General features: G+C 38.3%; 1 protein-coding gene across 9 annotated transcripts in view; it reads right to left on the reverse strand.

Moving 5' to 3' along the window:
- The window catches only part of SCHIP1 (schwannomin interacting protein 1), a 164,544-nt gene that overhangs the window by 10,894 nt on the left and 131,916 nt on the right, over positions 1–21,734 (reverse strand). For all 9 annotated transcript variants that reach the window (XM_033202940.1, XM_033202948.1, XM_033202960.1 and 6 more), the window contains 2 exons: positions 19,777–19,895; positions 193–310 (listed from right to left, as the gene is read on the reverse strand). In XM_033202940.1, coding sequence (XP_033058831.1) covers positions 193–310; positions 19,777–19,895 — 237 coding nt within the window. The remainder of the gene's footprint in view (positions 1–192; positions 311–19,776; positions 19,896–21,734) is intronic.

Here is a 21,734-nt window from a genome sequence, read left to right on the forward strand (position 1 = left end):
AAGAAAGCTTATATATCTCTATTTTATTACAACTTTGACTTTTTAATCATTGTCAAATTTTAGGAGCATGCAATTCCAAGAAACTTTTCCTTTTTAATCACTGAAATGTTTGTTCCTGATTCACAACAGAAAAGAAGCTAAATGGCCAGGAAATCACAAAACCGAACTTCAGCTGGTGCTGTTTGGACTCACCATGGGAGACAAGGGGGTGTCCAAGCTGGTTTCAGTCTTACTGTCATCAGCATCACTGTCCTTATCACTGCCACTGTCGTTGACAAAGCATATCTGCAAGTTCATCCCACTCTGCAGTCTGGGCAGAAACAAACAGGACACTAGTTCTAGTTAGCTATTGGTTATTTGGCTTCAGCCAATAGAACTGTCTGATTTTGCTAACAGAAAGTAGTCTTATGTGTTCTTCACATGGAGAAGTGAGCAACCAATATTATTCTCCACGTATAAATAACTCTTAGTAGAGGATTTTCCAATGTTCTGTGAGTTTTTTCCTCGCCAGTTTCATGGTAAGTGAAAAATAATTTAAGGCCACATGTTAGAGCACCCAGCACAATACCAAATAGATAGTTGGCACACAATAAAAATGTGTTGAGTCTTTGAGTTTACAGTCCTGTCAATCAAGATGAATGGGGTCCTCAGGCAAATAAGGCTGTGTGGTGTCATCTAGAGTCCCGTCCCAGGGGACAATCAAAGACTCTCTCACTGGAGCCAGCATCCCAAGGCCACAACTCTCTGAAGAAAGACTCCTTTTCTCCCAAATAGACAGAATAGGGTCATCTGAAGGAAATCTTTAAGGCAGTTGCCAAAAGTCAACCGAGGGAGCTCATTTATATCCTTAAGAAAGAAAAACACCACACGTTCACACTTAAAAACATGTAAGGAAGCCCCAAACCCAGGCAGGAAGGTGCAGCCTTAGAACACAGCAAGGTTCTGCAGACCGCCTCCTGCACACAGAACCTCAGGGACAGAGACCTCTGGGAAGCCATTGTATGTGTAGTGAATCCTGAAACTCCAGGGCTGATGTTGTTGGAAGCACAGTCACAAAGGGTAACCTCACCATGTAGCTGCCACTCACAGGCCAGACTGCAAAGCCAACTTTTTGTCCTAACCTTCTTTTGAAGTTGAACACATTTCAATACTGTTTGGCGATAAAGCGTTTTTAAAGAAATAGTTTTCCTAGCATCTCTAGTAGCCCTAGTCTCTGTTTAAGCTTAGGGAAAGAAAAGGCAAAGGAGGTTCCTACACAAGAAGAGATCCCAATGAAGGTGAGGTTTAGGGCAGAGGACGCTGCCAGGTTTAGGTCAGAGGACGCCGAATTTCTCTGGCATTATTACTGTCATAGGGAGAAATGTCAAGAACAACTTACCTGAGATTTGACTTTTCAATTCCAATGGTAGGAATGCTTTGTAGAAATCGCTCAGATCACTCATTTAAAGTGCTTCTTTTATTGAACACAACACAGAACCCAGAAAAAGAAAATCTGATTTAACACAGGAACCATAATTGTTATAGGTATGCGCTGCCACCTATTGTTAAATTCTATAATTACTGAAAATCCCAGCTTAAAAACCCTGTTAAGAAAATGCAGCCGTTCCCTCAGTCTGCCCAGCTCTATTCACTCCCTACCCTCAAGGCACAGGCAAGGGGAGCCAGGCACAGAGCTAGGGCTTAGAAAGCAATACACCCCACTCTGAACATCTGAAGGTGTTTGGAGTGAGCTGAACTTAGGTTCTGAATCCTTACTTCTTTCTCCAGGCACATTACAAAAGCTCTATGACCCTCAGTTTCCTCATCTGTAAAATGGGTTGAATAGTAGCAAACCCAGTGTTATGCAGGAAGGATGAAAATAGTTCATTCAGAGCTTAGTGCAGGGCAAGTGACCTGAACATGTGAGTTGCTCTCCATTCTCTATTTGTTGAAAGTCTAAACAAAAGGAACAGAATTTTAGAGGTGAAGTGACTCTCTAAAGTCACTTACTCTAATACCGCTTGTCCTGTCACAATAATCCCTGATGTAGAATCAACTCTCTGAGACGACACATTGTCTATTAGGCAGTTTGCTCTTCTATTGAGCTGAGATTTGCCGCCTTTTTACTTTTATCCATTGGATATACATACATACCTACATAAACACAAACACACACACACACACACACACACACATATATATATATTTTTTTTTTTTCCTGGAGAAATCTAATATGTTCAGGTTACCCTTTGATTCCATGCAGGTTTAGAAATTTTAATGTCTGTTAGTCTAAAAAAATAAACTCAACCCCCTTTTAATAATAATACTCAAGATCTATGGGTTGGAAGATGGTGGGAAAAAAAACTGTTAGCAAATTAAAAACAGACACATTTTAAAGACAAATCCTAATTTGAATCTAGGATTACGTAGCATTTTCTATTTATTGAATAAAGTCTTGAGAAGAAGGGTCTGGCTACTGGATACACAGATTATAAAAATATAAAATAACCCACAATACAAAATACAAAGCAAAATAAAGTTTACAATGTCCAGAGATATATATTTTCACTCACAAGAAGTTTGATCATAAGTTCTGTTGTTCTGCTGCTACGCTGACTTCTTTTTGAAGGATTAACCCAGACTTAAACATCCCATACAGTCTAACTCAGGAAAGAAAGAAAAAAAAAAGTTGGGGGAGATTTAGTAGTCTGTGTAAAATAAAAAAAACGCCGCAGGTAGAAATTCAGAAAATCGCCTTAGTACCACATTATCCCCATGGGAAACTGAAGAGAGCTTCTTATAGGGTGAGACATAATTCCTTATAGTGGTAATCACCAAGAATGTTACTCTCAGGAAAAGGAAATTATATAACATAACAGCTAATGGTTCAGAGGGGATTTTAGTAAAGACATCTTAAAACGAGCTCAGGTTTCAAGAAGGATTTGTTTGCCTTTAGCCTCTAAGCGGCTTTTAAGAAGAAGTCAGCTCTCAGTGAAACTCAACCACAGCTCCCAAGCAGCCTGAATGGATGAGTGGGGCCACCTGGTGCTGCTGAAGGCCTCTGGGCCCAGGGTGGAAGAACAGATAACCCCTGTTCCAGGACCCTGCCCACCCTAGGAGACATGGCTGTTCTTGAGGCTCACATCTGAAAACCGAAGTTCCCTGGGCCTCTGTCCCTCACACTGCAGTGCATCTGGCCGCCCTCATAACCAGTCTTGCAAAATTCAGGCTGCAGGGGGCCTAATTTACCTAGATCTCTCAAGCACAGTCTGAGGTGAAAACAAAACACGATCCTCATCTTGTTAATTAGAGATATAATTTCAAGGTATCCAATTCAAGGTTACTTGATGTTTCAAGTGGCATTTACCAGAGCACTGTGCAAAGACTGCTGGAAGTCAGCCTTGCCTGTAGATTTCATTTCTGAAAGGTCTGTCCTGGTTATCCCAGAAAGCTCTTCTCCCTTACATACCACAAAGCAATCAAAACCAACATTGCTGCCCAGAGCTACTGACAGGGAGCACCAGGGGTCTGGAAAGAGGGTGTCCTCGATGGAGAATGCCCAGAAACATGAAGAGCTAAAGACTAAGTATGTCTTCTGGACATCTCAGTGTGAGCAGGAGTGGCCTCTGTGTGACAGTGCTTACTGGCCAGGAGCAGGAGGGCACTTGGTCGGGAGGCTGCACAGCAACCTCGTCTGCTTGGCATTTACAGTGAAGAAGGCTGCTATTTAGAAAACACTGGTGCTGACTTCCAACTACTGTTACCAGGGATACTATTAAAATATGCACAGGAATTGAGAAGATGGCAGAGATGAAAAGTTTTTAACTAGGAAGAGAATATCTCAAAAACTCAGCCAAGTGGTAATATGATTTTGTATAAAGGTAACTTTTATTTCAAAATACAGGGACAAGAGCAGTTTATTCCCTAAGAGAAACAATACCGTGGCCCTAAAGTTTGCTGGTGACTGCTAGAGGAGCAATGGTCATTGTGAATCGGGACTTTGTTCTTGGCTTTGGGTTGTAGTGACCGGGATTGGGCTGGTCTGAGACCAGCTCTGAAGCCTGGAACTACTTGCTTTTTTTCTGATATTAGGAAGGGGAATCTCCCAGCACCTGCTTAGACCACTAGTATCTACGTATAAATATTCAAGATTCATTGGTAAGATTTTTATCCCCCTGTCTACAGCACCTTGGTTCACTTTACGTGAACTGTTGCATTGAATTTTAAAGTATGTTCACTTACATTCTCTCCTGGGGCTGTGGATTACAGGCAAGATATACTTACTCAGAGAAGTCAAATGACTTGCCCCAGACCTGCGACAACCTCTTTATAAAAATGGTCTCAATTCTTCCTCTCCTTATACCCATCTCCTCTGTAATGTGACTCTGCAGCTTCTCCCATTGAGAAGTGGAGTCTACTTCCCTAGCCCTGGGCTGCCCTTGGAACTCATCTTTGCCAGTAGAATGCAGAGGAAGTTCCAGTTTCCCCCTCAGGGAGCCCTGCCACCACCCTCAGAACAGGTCCAGGCTAGCCTGCTGGCGGTATAATGTTGTAGCACAGAGCTCACTTTGTAGCACAGAACTCAACTGGCAGTTGTCTCAACTGAAGCCCTAGACAGGTGTGAGAGCCCAGCCAAGAGCAGTAAATACACCTTGCCAACCTGTAGCTGACCGGAGATGATTGAGTAAGCCTGTCCAAGCTCAGGTCAGATCAGAACCACCCAGCTGACCTATAGGATCCTAAGGAGAAATAAAGGTTGATCATTGTATGCTACTGATGTGGGTGGCTTTTTAAAAAAATTATGCATCATCATTGTGGCAACAGGTAACTGGTACAGGTTCACAAAGCAAAAGGCTACAGGCTGGACTTCTGATTTCAGAATCCGGTGGCCTTTCCCTTATACTACACTTAGCCTCAGGTTTGAATTTATTAGATCCTTTCTGTATCTGGCAATATAATTTTAAAGGAAATATGCCTCCTATACTTGCTTACAATTTCAAGGCAATTGTATGGTTTTCCTTAGGAAACAGAATGAAAGGGAACGCCCCATAGGCCAGGGATTTCAAACATGCATTGCTCATTATCTGCCTACAACCAGTGTGGCTCGAGGGCCTTTGGCCCTGCTATGCCATTCATTACTCAGTATCCCCAACTAGTTTGTGGCTGGGTCATTAAAATACATTATTTCCATTTATTTTAAAGGATCTTTGATGCATGATTTCAAGATTTTATATATAATGAAAAATTGCCCATAGTTTTATACAATATCTTTTTCTGTTTCATGAGAATTTCAAAAGTGATGAAACATAAAATATGGATTGCAACTACTCAAGTAGCTATAAACACATTTCATTTTTCTGAGAATCTGTCATGAAGAAAGAATGTGAGAACAATTGAGGTTTGGGTAAGCTTTAGACATACTGCACGTGTGATGGTGTCTCTATAGAATGTGTTCAGTTAGGTTAACATGACGTACTTCTACTCCTTGTAAATTGTAAAATAGTCTTCCCATCCTGCAAACTCTGCCCCTTTCCCTTCTTTTCCCTATTGACTGTTCTATGTTGATATTTACCTTGAGTTACAGAAATGCCTGTTACTACTCAAAAACACAAAAAAGAAAGGAAAGGCAAAATTTCTGCCTCACAATATTTGTTACGAAAATACAATGCTATATTTTAGCAAATATTGCTGGCCCAACAAAAATCATCACACACACAAAATGACTATAAATGATTTTTATAACTATATAATGCAGAGAAAAAAGAGCTACATGTTCATGCATGCATTCATTCATTTGATGATCAGGAAATAATAGCTCTGTAAATTTCAAGGCACCAATAGGCTGGTGCTGAGTAGCTGCTGTCCCCGTCAGTCAGGGCACCTTCTAGTTTGCTGCAGTCCCCAGTATTCTCTATTGCTTTTTAATCTGTGCTACTTCACTCACTTATGTATCTTTTCGGCTCCTGCGGGCATTTTATGGTTTGTGGCCCCTACATTAAACAGATGCAAATGAAAACTAGGTCTTCTAACAGATACCAAGCCCTTGGATCATTAAGTTACAATGTATAGATAGAAATGTGGAATACACAGAGCATATGTTTTCTCATATGTGAAACAGGGACCTCAAGAAACACTTAGTGGAATCTCCCTGTCTTATATATGGGAAAATACTTTTGCTACCTGGACATTAACAAGGTGTTAACCAGAAGAGTGAAAAAGCAACTACAGAAGGAAGGAGGTCTTGGGGAACTGAGGTTGGGCGGAATGAATACAGGAGAGAGAGAGAAAAGCTGACCCTCCAGTAGTTATGTGCCCAGAGAAGTAATGGGTAGTTTCTAACTATATGCCAAAGAGAGGACTGGGGAGGACATTATGTCTCTTTATATCCTGTCCTGATCCCCATCTTACAGGACTTAGGCGTTTGGCTTCCTCAGCAGAAGCTGATGAAGGCAGCTCCAAAGGTAGCTGGAGTGTGAATGGCCCTCTCTGGGTTTTCTCCTCCTAATCTTATGCATAACTCTCTTTTTTTCTACTTGCTCTTCTAAGACTAGTTCTGGACCCTTCCGTCTGTACATGTTCACATGATAGCTGGTAAGCACACCAGCCATTCTGTGGCACCACATGGCCACAGAATCTCCTCACTGACTTAGGCAACTAATAGAAAAGGGAAACTACCACTTACCAGCTTTTCTTTGGAGAAATATCGCCCCTGTATCCTAACCTGAATCTCCAGAGAGCTATAAATACTTGCATTCCTCAGACGGCTGTTGGTTCTAAATCTACATCAGTGTCCATTTCCTTCACTAATGACCATTCTTATGTAATTAAATTTGGAATTATAGGATCTTAATGTTGGGAAAATGCATTTTCTACTGAAATGTTCTCTACCATGAATGAAAAACCAGAACAAGGCCTCTTCTGATACTAGGAATAAAACTGCCATCTCCCATAGGCACCAAACGTTATCTACTTCCATCTTAAATAAGGCTAAGTAATTTCCAAGTAATCTGTATTCTGAAATTAAAAGTTACTGTTTTTGAGCATCTACTATGTGCTAGGCATTTTGCTATTTTACAGTAACCCTCAGATACACATGAAGTAGCACTGTGAACCCTGTTTCACATATGAGAAAACAATGGCTCAGAGAGGTAAAATTACACAATATCACAACACTGATACTTCAGGAAAGTCTGTCTTGAAATGTCAGGGCACGTTAAAAAGGATGAAACAAATTCATTAATGGTAGAAAAAAAGAGAAGAAAGATTAAAAAAAAAAAAAGAAAGCAAAACCAAACCAAAACAAAAACAAAAAGCTGGCAACAACTTAAATGCCTAACAGTAAAGATTGATAAAGTATATTATGGTGAAATATATGATGGACTATTCTGCAGCTAGTAGAAATACTAACCTTATGAATAAGATTAGTCCAATATTATTACATTAGATGAATCTTATGAATAAGAATAGTCCAATATTATTAGATTGGATGAAAGTTTCCGACTATTAAGTAAAAGAAAGTAGGCTAAAAACAGTACCTATGCTATAATTTCAATTTTACAAACAAAAATATGCAGATATATGCATAGAAAAAAATGTCAGGAAATATACTTTTTTTTTTTTTTTTGGTGAAAGAGATTCAGTTGGCTTTGGATTTTCCTCTTTTGAGCACCTCTGAGGTGCTACATATGGGCATTTGGCAGGAATTTATTTATTTTTATGTTTATTTTTTTGAGACAGAGTCTCACTCTGTTGCCCAGGCTGGAGTGCAGTGGTACAATCTTGACTCACTGCAACCTCTGCCTCCTGGGTTCAAGCGATACTCCTGCCTCAGCCTCCCGAGTAGCTCGGACTACAAGCACCCCTCACCACACCCGGCTTTTGTATTTTTAGTAGAGACAGGGTTTCACCATGTTGGCCAGGCTGGTCCCAAACTCCTGACCTCACATGATCGACCTGCCTTGGCCTCCCAAAGTGCTGGGATTACAGGCATGAGCCACCATGCCCAGCCTTGGCAGGAATTTAAAAAAGAAAAGGAAAGAACATGACTGAGTTGATGATTAGCATTTGTGTGTTGGAGAAAAGGTGAGTAGATCAGTGTTTGATAGCTGGAAGAGGATGGCTGTGTGTCTGACTCAGCCACGTCTATGCAGGGACTGACTCACACATGAGTCAGGCCGGGTTTTTGTTTTTGGCAGAGTGCTAGGGGTGGTGGGAGATCCGTGGGCAGCAAGAAACATTTTCTTATAAGTGAACATTTCTGTGGATGGACTGTGATTTAACTGTTGACATCCCTCCTCAATTCAGTCTCGATTTCATTCTCCTCCTTGGATCTGCAGTAAATTATAGACTCTAACGTAATTGATATAAATTTAACTGTATTTTTAAAGCCAGGCTGCCCAGACAGAGTTTAAATATCTATCTACCCCACCTGCTGATGAATTTCGGCTGTTGAGGCAATGAAGGTTAGAGAAGAAATACTTTTCCCCTTCCAGACCTTTGAAAATGTTCATGCGGACTGGGTAAAAACATGATAGCGGAAAGTCAATGCCTGTGTGTGTTTCTGAGGCATATTCCTGAAGTAGGTGAAAATCTCAATTGCCAATTCTTTTATTCTTTTGACCACTAAAGCATTGCTTTACCACTTTTTATGTTCATGTTTAGAAACATTTTGGGGCCACCATTTAGGCTTGGTTCCATGGTAAGCTTCATCTCAAAAACACTGGCTTTCATGATTTAGTTTGTGACTGAATTCTAAGCAGTTGTGAAAAAGAACGCAGTGGATCGATAAGACTGCATTGATTCTATGAAGCGTGGTTATTCACGTTTTGCAGTCTTTATTTACTTTTTATTTTTTGAGACGGAGTTTCGCTCTAGTCACCCAGGCTGAAGTGCAATGGCATGATCTCGGCTCACCGCAGCCTCCGCCTCCAGGGTTCAAACGATTCTCCTGCCTCAGCCTCCTGAGTATCTGGGATTACAGGCGCCCACCACCACACCTGGCTATTTTTTGTATTTTTAGTAGAGATGGGGGTTTCATCATGTTGACTGTGCTGATCTTGAACTCCTGACCTCAGGTGATCCACCTGCCTTGGCCTCCCAAAGGGCTGGGATTTCAGGCAAGAGCTACCGCACCCAGCCTAAGATAGGGATGTATCTCAGCTGCTGTACCTCAGGTAGGTGGTGGCATGATTGCAGTCCTTAACCCTATCAGCCCACAAACCAGGTAATAATCCCCAAGGAAGAGGTGGGCACTGGTTGTCCACTCATGCCTTCTGGTAAGAACAACAAAGCTCCAGCATCAAACCTTGCAGATGGGGGGACAATGGCTTGGAAGGTGATGTACTCCATCTCCCGATGGCCCAAAAGCTGAGACATGACAGCTCTCGGGTAAAGTGGTTAAGTGGAGAGTTGGACTGTAAATGTGAAAAAGTTTTAGAACTACATTTGCCAATGTGTTTTATCTTTTTTTCTTCTTTTGTGTGCACAAGAGACATATGATAAAAGCGTATATCCAAAAAAGTCTAAAATGACTCTTTCAATAACTAAAATAAAAATTCTAAGTGTTAAGAAGGCATGTGTCACTGTTTGAATGGCAGTGGTTTTTTGTTTTTAGTGGTACATAAAATAACTATTTATCTTACAATCAATGGTGTCTAAGAGTAAATGCAAAGGATAACGAAATATTGTAGCAGCACCTACTAATGCAGCACTGACTCTCGTCCAGGCAGTCTTCTGAGTGCTTTACTGGTCTTCCTCACAGTAACCCCATGAAGTAGGCACAATTATTACCCCATTTTACAGATGAGGAAACTGAGCCACAAATGAAGTCATTAGTAAGTGCTAGTAAGCGTCAGAGTCAAGATTTCAAGTCAGACTCTCTAGTTCCCAACACCCTGCTTGTACCCACCACACTACACTGCCTGCCTAGTGAACAGGCAGGTAGTGTTGATACATGTTGATGAGTGAAAAAGCATGGTGAGTCACAGAGCATGTGGATACACCACCTCATGATCAATGGTGGAAGAACAAATACAAATCCTGGAACAGTGATTGTCTCTGGTGAGAGAAACAGGGAGACTGGAAGAATGGGGGACAAATATGGCAGGATCTAAGCTTTTTATAGTGTTTTCAATGACACTGATTTTCTAACGCCATACATAAATATTCTGTCTACTTAGAAAGCATTTCACAAATTATAGCCATTGGATCTTGTTTTCTTCTTTGTAATCTGTTGATTGCACTAATGGTTTCTGTTCTCATCAGAAATCTCTTGCATGGTTTGTTTGTTTTGTTTTTTTAAGAGACAGGGTCTCGCTGTGTTGCCTAAACTATCCTCAAGCTCCTGGACTCAAGGGATCCTCCCATCTCAGCGTCCTGAGTAGCTGTTACTACAGGCACATGCCACTGTGTCTGACCTTCCATGGGTTTTTAATGTGTACAATAATCTGAATGAGAACAATCCAAGAAGGACAGAAAATTTTACGACAGGATTGAATAAAAGGATGGCGTTAAACCTTAGATGCTATGGCTCACCTGCAGTCAGTGAGAATGTTTTCTAGCAGCTTTGTGCACTCTCAATGGAGCCCTGTCACGTGAACTGTGTGTGTCTAGACACACGTGTGGGACCACTGTCCAAAGAGAATGCAAACTAGAGTAATAAAGTCATCATAGCTTGTCAAAGATGATGCACCAATGAAAAATAATTCCTTGAAGCTCTTTTAATTAAACATTCAGCTGTCCACTAGAGCCATTTTTAAATATAAAATGCAGCCCTGTGGCCTTTTTCTTCCTGCCTCCCCCTCTTTTGCAATAGCTCAGGCAATTGAATTCTCATTGGTGATAAAAAAAATTCATAAGACAGGGTACAGCTGGTTGTGCCTCTAGCAAGATGTCAAATTCAGCTTGCACAAAATTAATTGCACCTAATTAAACCAGGGTCATTGGCGTTATTGTAAAGTGAGGCTATTTATTAGACAAAGAAAATTTCACAAATACCAATTTGCTTTTCTTTCAGGTTTGTGAAGGAGAAGAATTGCTTACATAATTAAATTTGTTTTGCCATTTTAATCTTATTACTCCTCAAAAGATCCACTTCAAATCTTGTTTCACTTTTGAAATTGTGTAATATTTTAGAATATTGGAAGTAATCCTTGGAGGAGGGCATAAAAAAAGATATTTTTGTTTGTTTGTTTGTTTGTTTTAGATTACCCAGTGGCTTTTCAAAGAGTGTAAAAAAAGAGATCATAAGCTACCATTTGCAAAGACACACACCTTGGAAATACTTATATGAAGGGTTTTTAAAGCAAATCTTTAGTATATGTATGAGATTAATATGAAATGTTAAAGATATGTTGCGTGTTATAAATAGGTTGCTAGCGTATGCATCTATTATTTCAAGAAAGATGCCACAGACAGGCAATTTCACTGAGTTGGAACTAGACAACCTCTTTCCTCGCTAACGCTGAGCAGATACAACCATTCTGCTTACTTCTTCCAGAAAATCATACAAAAATTATTATTGTTAGAGACAAAAGGATGATTGACTTCCTTGGCAAAACGATGCTGGTTTGACCTGTGATTCTGTGGCACATCGTATATACGGATTCCCAATTCCTCACTTTTAAAGTCCCTGTGAATCCTGTCTTTGAAGTCTCTCTGGATTCACTGTTATTGGTCCAGCTGATAACAGCTCCCTGATTAGGGTGCCTCCCACTCCTTGCCCTCCAGCCCAAATACAAAAGGAGATGGCAGGTGTCCATTATTGGCCTTGTCTCAGCCATTTACCAATAAACCTATAAGGCCAAGAAAGAAATGAGTTTTGATTGGGTGATGTTGGAATGGTTGAGTTAAGTAAACAGTAATCATTATTCAAAGCAGCTGCTCAAAAGTTCTCTGGGGATTTCTGTCTTTCATAATATTCAGCATTTGGAGAAAATGGTATAGCCTATTTTAGGTCACATCATCCCATTGTACACTTTATGAAAAAGACTATTTATATTTATATGTATGTAAATAAGATCTCTCTTGGGGTAAGGTAAGAAGAGAGGTGAGAATCAAATTTATCTCATGGTTACTGTGAGAAAAGGCAAAAGGAGTAGGCAGAGAAAGCTTCTTTCACAATGTTAGGTCAGTTTGTAATATTTAAAAAATAAAAGATTTCCTAGATATCTACCAATAAAGACTACTCTATCTTGTGTTCCCACAGCAGCTAAGCCTGTTTCTATTCCTTTAATTACACTAAGCTACGTAAGCTCATCATCTGAAACATAATGCTAACTGATCATTAGTTTGGCCAATGAAAACATTTTTTATAGGAAAGTATTATACTAGTAATAATAGAAAAAATGTTTCTTCAAGAATATGACTAACCCTAATATTTCTTAGAAACCTTATTTCAAAAACAGATAATTCATTTTTCTCATTTCATTTTAAGCTTTAAAACCTTTTTACAGAAACACTTTTAAATAAAAAAAATGACAAAGGTTGTACAGTTTCAGTTTGTAAAGGGCTGATACTGTGTGGATTAGCAAATTTTGAAGAAAAAAATGACACTCCCTCTACTTGTCACATTTCAGTATAAGTCAAATTTAATTAGTTGAGTTATGAAGCAACATCAAATATTATTTTGCTGTAGTATTAGGCATGAAATGTCTTTACGGGATTACTGTAAGCCTAGTTTTCATTTAACAGCTTGTCACTCTTAAGATGTGCTTTAGGAGATAGCAATATCTAGAAAAATCCAGTGGGGCTAAAACCCAATAGACAACTAAGGGGAACTCATGCTCACAGGATCAGTTGAAACTCTAGTCTTCCCAGACCCTCATGGTACTTGATAATTTCTCACATACTGTTCATGAAGTTAGTTTTTACAGGCAAATATATAGCCTTTAAAGAAACATAAACAGAACTCCATTAGTTTGCCAAAGATCCCACTCATCTCGGTAGGCCCTGCCTTAAAAAGTAAGCTTACCATTTAGGAATCCACTGCTTGGTCAATTAATTTTAAATCTCTGGCGTCATTTAAAATTGGGCATTGAGCTCTTCAGAGTAGTAGATTGGTATCAGGTTTACCTGGTTTTAATCTTATTACTCCTTGAAAGATCCACTTAAAATCTTATTTCACTGTTGAAATTGTGTAATATTTTAGAATACTAGAGGTAATCCTTGGAGGAGGGCATAAAAAATGATAGGTTTTCTGTAAGTTACCTAATGGTTTTTCAAATACTGTTATGTGCTCTGGTACATTTTGGCGTACCATACTGGTGAACTCAATGTTCTGACATCCCTCAAGTACTTTTGTAAGTAAGAGGTAAGGTATTTCCAGTTCAATGAAGAATTTCAGGGATGGTGATGCAGTAGAAACAAATTCTAACAGGGATAGGGAGTATGGGTTACACAATTGCAACTGAACATTCTAAAGGCTTTTCTCCTACATTATTACTCATGAGGACGATGACAGTCAGTCTTTGCAAACTTTAAATTTACAGGGAGAAAGTGATACTTCTTAGAAACATTTAGTCTCATTATTAACGATCATTCTGAGAGAGATCTGAAACACTCATCATGTTCTCAGAGGATGATCTCATCCCAGAATGTGGAGATAAAAGTATCAGAAAAAACGGGATATAAATAATCTTCCTTATGGTGAGTCAACAAGTGTAGCTTGTTATAAGCTACTGTGAAATACATTCGTGTTTAGATAGCCGTGTCTCTGCAGGGGGCAGATGACTTAGTGATTTTCAAATTCTGCTCTGCCAGAAGAGTTTCAAGTAGGCTTCAGGGGCTTGTAGGGTAAGGATGGAGAGAGGTGCCAAAGGGGAGGCATGGAAAGGGGCAATTAGGATGGGGGACACATTTTCTGGGCAGAGGTATTCCAGTCTCTCTCCTTCAGTCCTCCTGAACCAAAGGAGGACTGCCAAACTGGGTTTCCACAAAGGGTTTTATTCAACATATTTCTGCTATTAAAAATAGTGAAAACCTTCTAGTTAACTATGGCATATTGAGCACAAGTATCTACTCTCACTTCTGAAATCCTACCAAAATCATATTAAGGAAAAAAAGAAGATATAAATCTACATGGACAAAGAAAAAGGAAATGGAAACAACAGCACACAAGAGAGTTTGATGAAATTTTAGAAGATAATATGCAGATGGGTGGGGAGTATTTGATTTAACTACCTCAATCTACCATGTGCCCACAGGGGAGACTGGTAGAGGAAGCACATGCATTTCCACTGCAGAATCCTGGGAATGCTCAGATACAGCTGAAAGTAGGGGAGTGAAGTAGGACTGAACACAAAGGAAGATTGATTTAACACCTGAAAGGACCCTCTTGCCCTGCTATCTGCCCTGACCACCTGTGGCCTGGCAGAATCAGAAAACTTACTGTCTTAAGAGGTTGAGACTGCAGCACGCTCAGGCACAGCTGAGGTGGCAAACAGGTGCTTTACTGAAATCAAGGAAATTAAGTAAAATTGTACATGCTATGGTTCCCATCTTTCCCCTGCTAGAGTCTTAAAACATTGGCAGCCAGGTTTAAAATGCCTCAAGATGAGGTTGGAGGGTTTCTCTCAGTCACAATTCATAGCCCAAGAGAAAAGACCCCTAGATACTCTTAATTAGATGCATCCCAATGAAAGAGCTGTGTCCTTATTCGGCCATTCTATAGTGAAGTTCACTATTCATTTGTTCAATAAATATTTAGTGATTATGTATTGGACACTATTTTAGGCATTAATTACAGTGGTGAACAAAATAGAGATGAAGACCTGCTCTCTTAGAGCTTATATTTTAGAGCTAGAGAAAGACAGAACAAAGTATACACACTACAATGTTAGGTAGTAATAAGCGCCTCCTTTCCCCCCCACCACACACATACCAACAAATCAGAGTAAGAAGATAAGCAGGATAAGACAGGACAAAGTGATGGGTATGACAGTGTTTACTTTTAACAGAGTGGACAGGGAAGAGCTCTCTAAGCAGATGACGCATGCCAACTAGCGCCAACCACAGTTTATAAACAGCTTTTAGTGTCTTATACTTAGTTATTGGTGGGCAGAAAGCAAAACAAACAAAAATAAACTCAGAAAAAGTCATGATGGACAACAAATCAGAAGAAAACATTTTAAACAACTTAATTAAAATTAATATTTTTAGTGAAATGAGAAAATATCAGGCCAACAATTTTGAAAACAAACAAAATGGACACATTCCTAGAAAAATACAACTCATCAGACTGATCTGAGGAAATAAAATGTATAATATTATAACCACTTAAGAAATGGAAGCTGTTGTTAAAGCAAATACACAAAGTAAACACCAGGCCCAGAGAGAAATGAGTCCTACCAAACTTTATAGAAACAGATCATAAAAATATTATGTAAACTTTTCTTAGACAATATGAAAGAGAATAGTTCCCAATCCGTTTTTAAGCGAGCATAACCCTGATACTAAAACCAAACAAAAATATCAGAAGAAAAGAATACAATAGATCCATGTCAATCATGAATATAAACCTAACAATCCTAAACAAAATGTTATAAATAAAATATGAATTTTATTTATAATTTATTTACTCAGATTTTATTTATAATATTAGTGTCTGAAAAAATATAATACTCCAACAGTATCTGAAAAAATATAATACTCCCTAACCAGTTTAGGTTTAGACTGGGTATGCTAGCACAGTTTAATATTTTGAAAATCTATAAATGTAATTCGTTAATTCACACAATAGATTAACAGAGTGAAACTGTACTTTTTCTTCACCTCAACAGATGAAGAAAAAGCATGTGATAAAGTTAAATACCCATTCATGATAAAAATTCTTTGTAAGTTATAACTGGAAGGGAACATCATCTCATAAAGAGAATCATCAAAGAAAACATAAAATTAACATAATCTGAAATGGGAAAACAGTAGAAACATTTCATTTAATATGATAAATTACCTAAGGATTCCAACTACTACTATTTCTAATCCTCACTGTATTAGGGTACCTACCTAATCCAATAAGACAAAGAAAGAAACCAGGAGCATGAGAATTGGAAATGAATAAATAAAGCTGCCATTATTTGTAGATGATATCATTTTTCAAAAATCCCAGAGAATCTACAGACAACTTTATTAGAAATAATAGGAGAGTGGAGAAGTAATAGAAGCAATAACAAAGTGGCTGGATATAATACTTACTAGTATACAAAGTTCATTGCATTTCTGTTCACCAGCAGCAAATGAGAAAGCATTACTGAAGAGAATTTAAGATATCAGAATAGCAAGTATCTAGAAATAAATATAACAAGGGATGTGTAATATGTCTAAATGGGAAATTATAAAACCTTATTAAGAAATATCTAATAAGATCTAAATAAATGGAGAGACAGACCACATTCATGGATAGAAACACAATGTGAAAATGTAATGCTTCCTAAATTGGTCTATAGAATCAATGCAATTACATTCAAAATTCTAAGAGAGTATTTTATTGAACTTGATTATATTCTTTAAAGTTTATGTGGAGGAATAAAAAAAGTCATAACAGGCAGCATACTTCTAAAGAAAAAGAATAACAAAAAGAACTTTCCTGTCTAGATATCAGGACTTATTTTGAAGCTATTGTAATTAAGACTATATTTTGCTGCTGAGATAGAAACAATAATGAAATAGAATATATTTCCATTAATATGCAGTATACATGGGAGTAGTCTATAAGATCAGTGAGTAAAAGAGTGATTGTTCAATAAATATGATAAAGAAATGGTCATCTATAAGGAAAACGATCAAATTTGACTTCTCCATCCCATATTAAGAAATCAATTTTTGACTGATTGCAGACTTTTAAAAACTCAACGCTTTCAACTCTTGGTAGGAAGTCTAATGAATGTCTATTGGATCTTGGGGGAGAAGAAAATTTCTTACACAAGATACAGAAAGCCATTGATTAGAAAAGTTTGATAAAATTCAGTATAAAATTAACCCATAAAATTAAGAACTTATGGTCATAAAACACATATTAAAAAAGTGAAAAACAAGTTACAACCTGGGAGATGATATATGCAATACATACAATGTATTAAGCATTAGTATCATGACTGAAGAACTTCGATAAGTCGATGAAAAAAGCATAAGGAATCCAACAGCAATTTGGCATAGGACTCAAACAGATACTTCACAGAAGAGAAAACAAATATGGCTAATATATGCAATAAAAATCATTTTATACCTATTCAATTCACAAAAACTTAAAAGAAATTGGCAATATCAAATGTTAGTAATGTTATGGATCCACAGGATCTCTGAAACATTGCTGGTAGGAGTATAACTTGTTGCAACCATGTTGGAAAAGAGTTTGACATTATATTCTAAGTGTAAACATTCATGTATTTTCCTAGTAATTCCACCCCTAGGTATACCCCAAAGAGAAACTCTTGCATATGTACAGCAGAAGACATGTACAAGAATGTTTGTAAGTAGCATTGTTCACAAGAGCAAAACCTTTGAAATAATCCAGTGCCCCTTATCAGGAGAGTGGCCAAATAAATTGTGGTATATTCACACACTGGAATACAAATGCAGTACATGGGGAAAAAGCAGGCAATTCTAATTTCAGGACAAAAAAAATAAAATTTCTCAAGTAACCATAGTTTACTACATGGTTCAGTGAGAATAATGCATAATCTACACTTGATGTTAGCTAAAAGGCCGAGAAGCGATGAATAATGCATAATCTTAATAATGTAAACATTAAATAGCTACTTGACTCAAATTGTGAAATTACTCTAAAGGAAGAATAGAAGAGATGAGAGTCTTTGGGAGGGCTATAAAAAAGAGCTAAATCACTGTTTTTTTTTTATAGTAGTCTGATGGTTAAAATAAAAACTAAGAAGATAAGCATTTTATTTAGAGATATGTAGGTAAATACCAGAAGAAACAGTTAAGGAGTAAAAAGTTATTACTTCTGGAGAGTGGGACAAGGATAATATAAATATACGTGGAGTATACATATATACACACACACGGAGACACATATACATATGTATACATCCATATATACCTATGTACATATACATGTATATGGGTTATATGTACATAGGCATATATATGTGTGTGTGTGTGTATATATATATATAATTGATTTTCAAAACCAAAACCTCTCATTTGTAACAGGCATATGACATTGTTGAACAGACAGATTGGGCTTCTAAAAGAAGAAATTTTGGCACTCTGGGAAATATCAGAGTGCAGCGGCAGAGATCTATAAGATGATATGGTCCAATGCTTTCATTTCACAAAAATGAAGAAAATGAGACATGGTAAAACTAAGTAAATTGCTAAAGTCTCAAAATTAGAAATGTACTAGGACTAATCCTCAGACCTCCAGGTTCCTAAGCCAAAGCGCCTTCTGCCACATCTAACTGGGAGGGGAAAGAGGTGCTCCCAAGGGAAAGGGGAGGGCTGACCATCCAGTTCTGGAGGGATGTGTAGGAACACAAGGGAATGTTCTGAGACAGAGCTGGCACCCAGCTGAGGAAGAGATGCTGGAACACTGCCTGGTGAAACTGGCGTTCTTGTCTTGATGTACTGATCTGCCTGCAGTGCCTCACAAATAGGTGTATATGTGAGTATGTGTCTGCTTTCTGATTGTTGCTGATTTAGAATCTCTCAGGATAAGACAGTAGTACAAGCCTTACTAAAAGCCATATGGAATACAGATAGATATTTAAAACATGCCTAGTTCCAGGCCTCACACGAAGACATGGGAGAAATATGTTGGTTAAATGGATGCATAAATACTATAATTTGTTTCCAACGCCTAGCTGAAGATGGTAAAATAACTGAGTATTTTAACGGAGTATATTTGCTTTTAGCCCAAAGGAAGACTGAGAGGAAACAGACATTTGAGGAGTGAGGAGGAGACCATGAGAATGCTGATAGGTCATCAGTTACTATATCTTAGTAAAAACGTTCTATGTGCTTTCATCACTTGGAATACCCATATTTGTAATGCCTAATTTTGCAGACTCTATACTTTCACTAATCAAAGTAACTTATGGAACGGCAGCATGAATATCACAGCTGAGGCTTCACAGAAATGGAAGATCTTGAGCCTCACCTAGATCTACTGAATCAGAGTCTTCATTTTAACAAAATCCCCAGATGATTCATAAGCACATTAAAGTTTGAGAAACTCTGGCCTATAGCACTGTTTTTTTGGATAAAATTATAATTTAAATATGTCTTACTTGGAATTAGAAGCTATGCAAAGGACCAATAATATACTGAAATAAATTATGATAAAGATAATGATATCCTGAAATAAATTAAGATAAAGAAAAACCACCTGGAGGACAGGTTAAGAACTGTAATAAACATTGAATGATCAAAGCGGGAATTGCATTTCTCAGTTACGAGTATTTACTGCAATCAAACGTGTTGGGGGGTGATTCTGGGTGATCTGTGACTGCTTAATGGGAAATTTGGTAGTCTGCCACACGTCTCTAATCATAAGTCAGCTTGCTTAGGAGTGTGGCTTGATTCCTCTATCAGCATACAACATCAGTATTGCGTCTAGAAAAAAAATAGAATATAAAAATCCGACCTCAAGTAGCTGGGCAATGAGCCAATAACAACAATAATGACAACAAAGAAATGAACAAACAAGTGGGGAAGGGTCTAAAACCCATTATGCGAGGGGGGAAAAAAAACTACAGAAGATTTAAAGGCCATTTTTTATTAGAATAGTCAAGTGACAAAATCCACCGTGTACATATCAGAAATTCAACTCAAAAGAACACTCACCGGGAGGAAAGGCTTGGCTTCCCACTTTTGCTACAGCTGGTATAAATTCCTGGGCCATCATCAAAGAAGCTTCCAAGTGCCAACTTCTGTCTGATAGACTCTCTCTCATTTTTCTGTGCCTAAAATTTCAAGAAAACAAAAAATGCTGATAAGTGGGCAGATATAGCACAACCACAGGCAGTCTAACTTGCTAAGTTTCTTAGCACTGTAACATTAGATGAAAAACAAATAAATAGGCTGCAGCACAAGAACATTTTAATTATTAAAAGCTGAAATTTTACCAGTCTCTTCTGGCTTGAATTTCAGTTCTTCAGAGCTCATTCTAATCTCCAGTCTAAGTAATCACCATCATGGTACTGAATGATTTTCACCAGTATAGAACTACATTATTTGTCACTGTAATCTTTCTTCTTCTTACCTGCTAGGTATAGGTAAAGTTGTGGAGGGCAAGTACTTTCTCCTGAATCAAATCACTTTGATCCCAAACGTGCCCTTTTTCCTTGATCTTGTCTTCTCTCTGCTTTACATGTCCCTTTAGCCAGCCCATTTTCTCTATGGCAAGAACAGTAATTCAGTTCACCAACATGCAGCCTCTGGGATCTGGCAGATGCCACAATAAGGCCAGAAGAGAACCCAGGACAAGACAGACATAGCACCTGCCTCCATGCAGCTTACAGTCTTGTCGGGGACTCTTGATTCCATTCAAGGGCTAGCCTCACCAGGTTTCAGAATGTGAGAAACCTTGACAATAATGTCTGGAATAGCTGGAAAATTCTAGCTGGGCCCATCTGTTTCATATTTTGAAGGGAGGTCAGGTCAGTGTGCATAGAAAAAGGATTTGGTAAACTACACTACTGTGATCCTTCAGATATGTTTACAATGCTTGGCTTCTCATTAAACGCCCCATAAAAACTCACCATGCTGAACTTTTAAACCCTTTAAACAACAGGGGAGATGATTAAAAATTATTTCCTTGGTTAAAAATGAAACTACTACAAAAAAACAAACAACATGAGTCAAAAATCTTGGGCTGAGGATGAAATTTTAGTTTTGTGAGATGACAAAGGCTTTGAGAAGTACCATTTTATGCACTGAGCGAGGGCTTGAAGACCACACTGAGCAAATTATATTACAAAATGCAGGTCATGTGACTAGATGTGGCTACTAAAGGCTTGGTGATGCCTTCATTCTTCCAGAAGGAGGTTCTGGAGCATCACTGTGTCACAATGACAAAAGGCACAGCCTGTTGGAAGGGCGCACTGAAAATAACTTCATTCCCAAGTGAAGGACAGTATACAATAGGTTAAGGCTGCTCTGTCTAATACGGTAGTTACTAGTCTCATGTGGCTATTTGCATTTCAACTTAAGAATTAATTAATTAATATTAAAAATTCAGCTCCTCGGGCACACTACCTCATTTCAAGAGCTCAACCATCACAGATGGCTAGTGGATACTGTACTAGACAGCACAGAATAAAATACATGACAGCAAAGTACAGCTAAGACAATGGTTCCCAAGATCCAGCTTTGACAGGCTGCATTAGAATGCCCCAGGCTCTAGAGCCAGATATTTAATTTCAACAGGTTTGAGAACTAGTTCGAAGAAACCTCATCTCTATTCTCCCTTTCTCTCACACTTTTTAATCCTTGGACACCATAAGCATTCTTTCAACTGTACACACTTAGCGATTATCTCTGTCTATATATATAGCACCCCATTTTAGCATGTATCAATGAAACTGCATCATACTAGGAGCTAGCATGTGTGTGTGTGTGTGTGTGTGTGTGTGTGTGTGTGTGTGTTTGTAGTACAGTCATAAAGTGAAAGAGTACTTTTATATGATTGTGTGTGTGTGTGTGTTTTTTTTTTTTTTTTTTTTTTACAGATGTGAAAGACTGCTTTCATAGTTCTTACTTTTTGCTGGGCTAGCACAAAACTGAGCCTTAAGAAAGCAACC

The sequence above is a fragment of the Trachypithecus francoisi genome, unplaced genomic scaffold, assembly GCF_009764315.1.
Source record: "Trachypithecus francoisi isolate TF-2019V2 unplaced genomic scaffold, Tfra_2.0 Lachesis_group0, whole genome shotgun sequence".
Classification (NCBI taxonomy): domain Eukaryota; kingdom Metazoa; phylum Chordata; class Mammalia; order Primates; family Cercopithecidae; genus Trachypithecus; species Trachypithecus francoisi.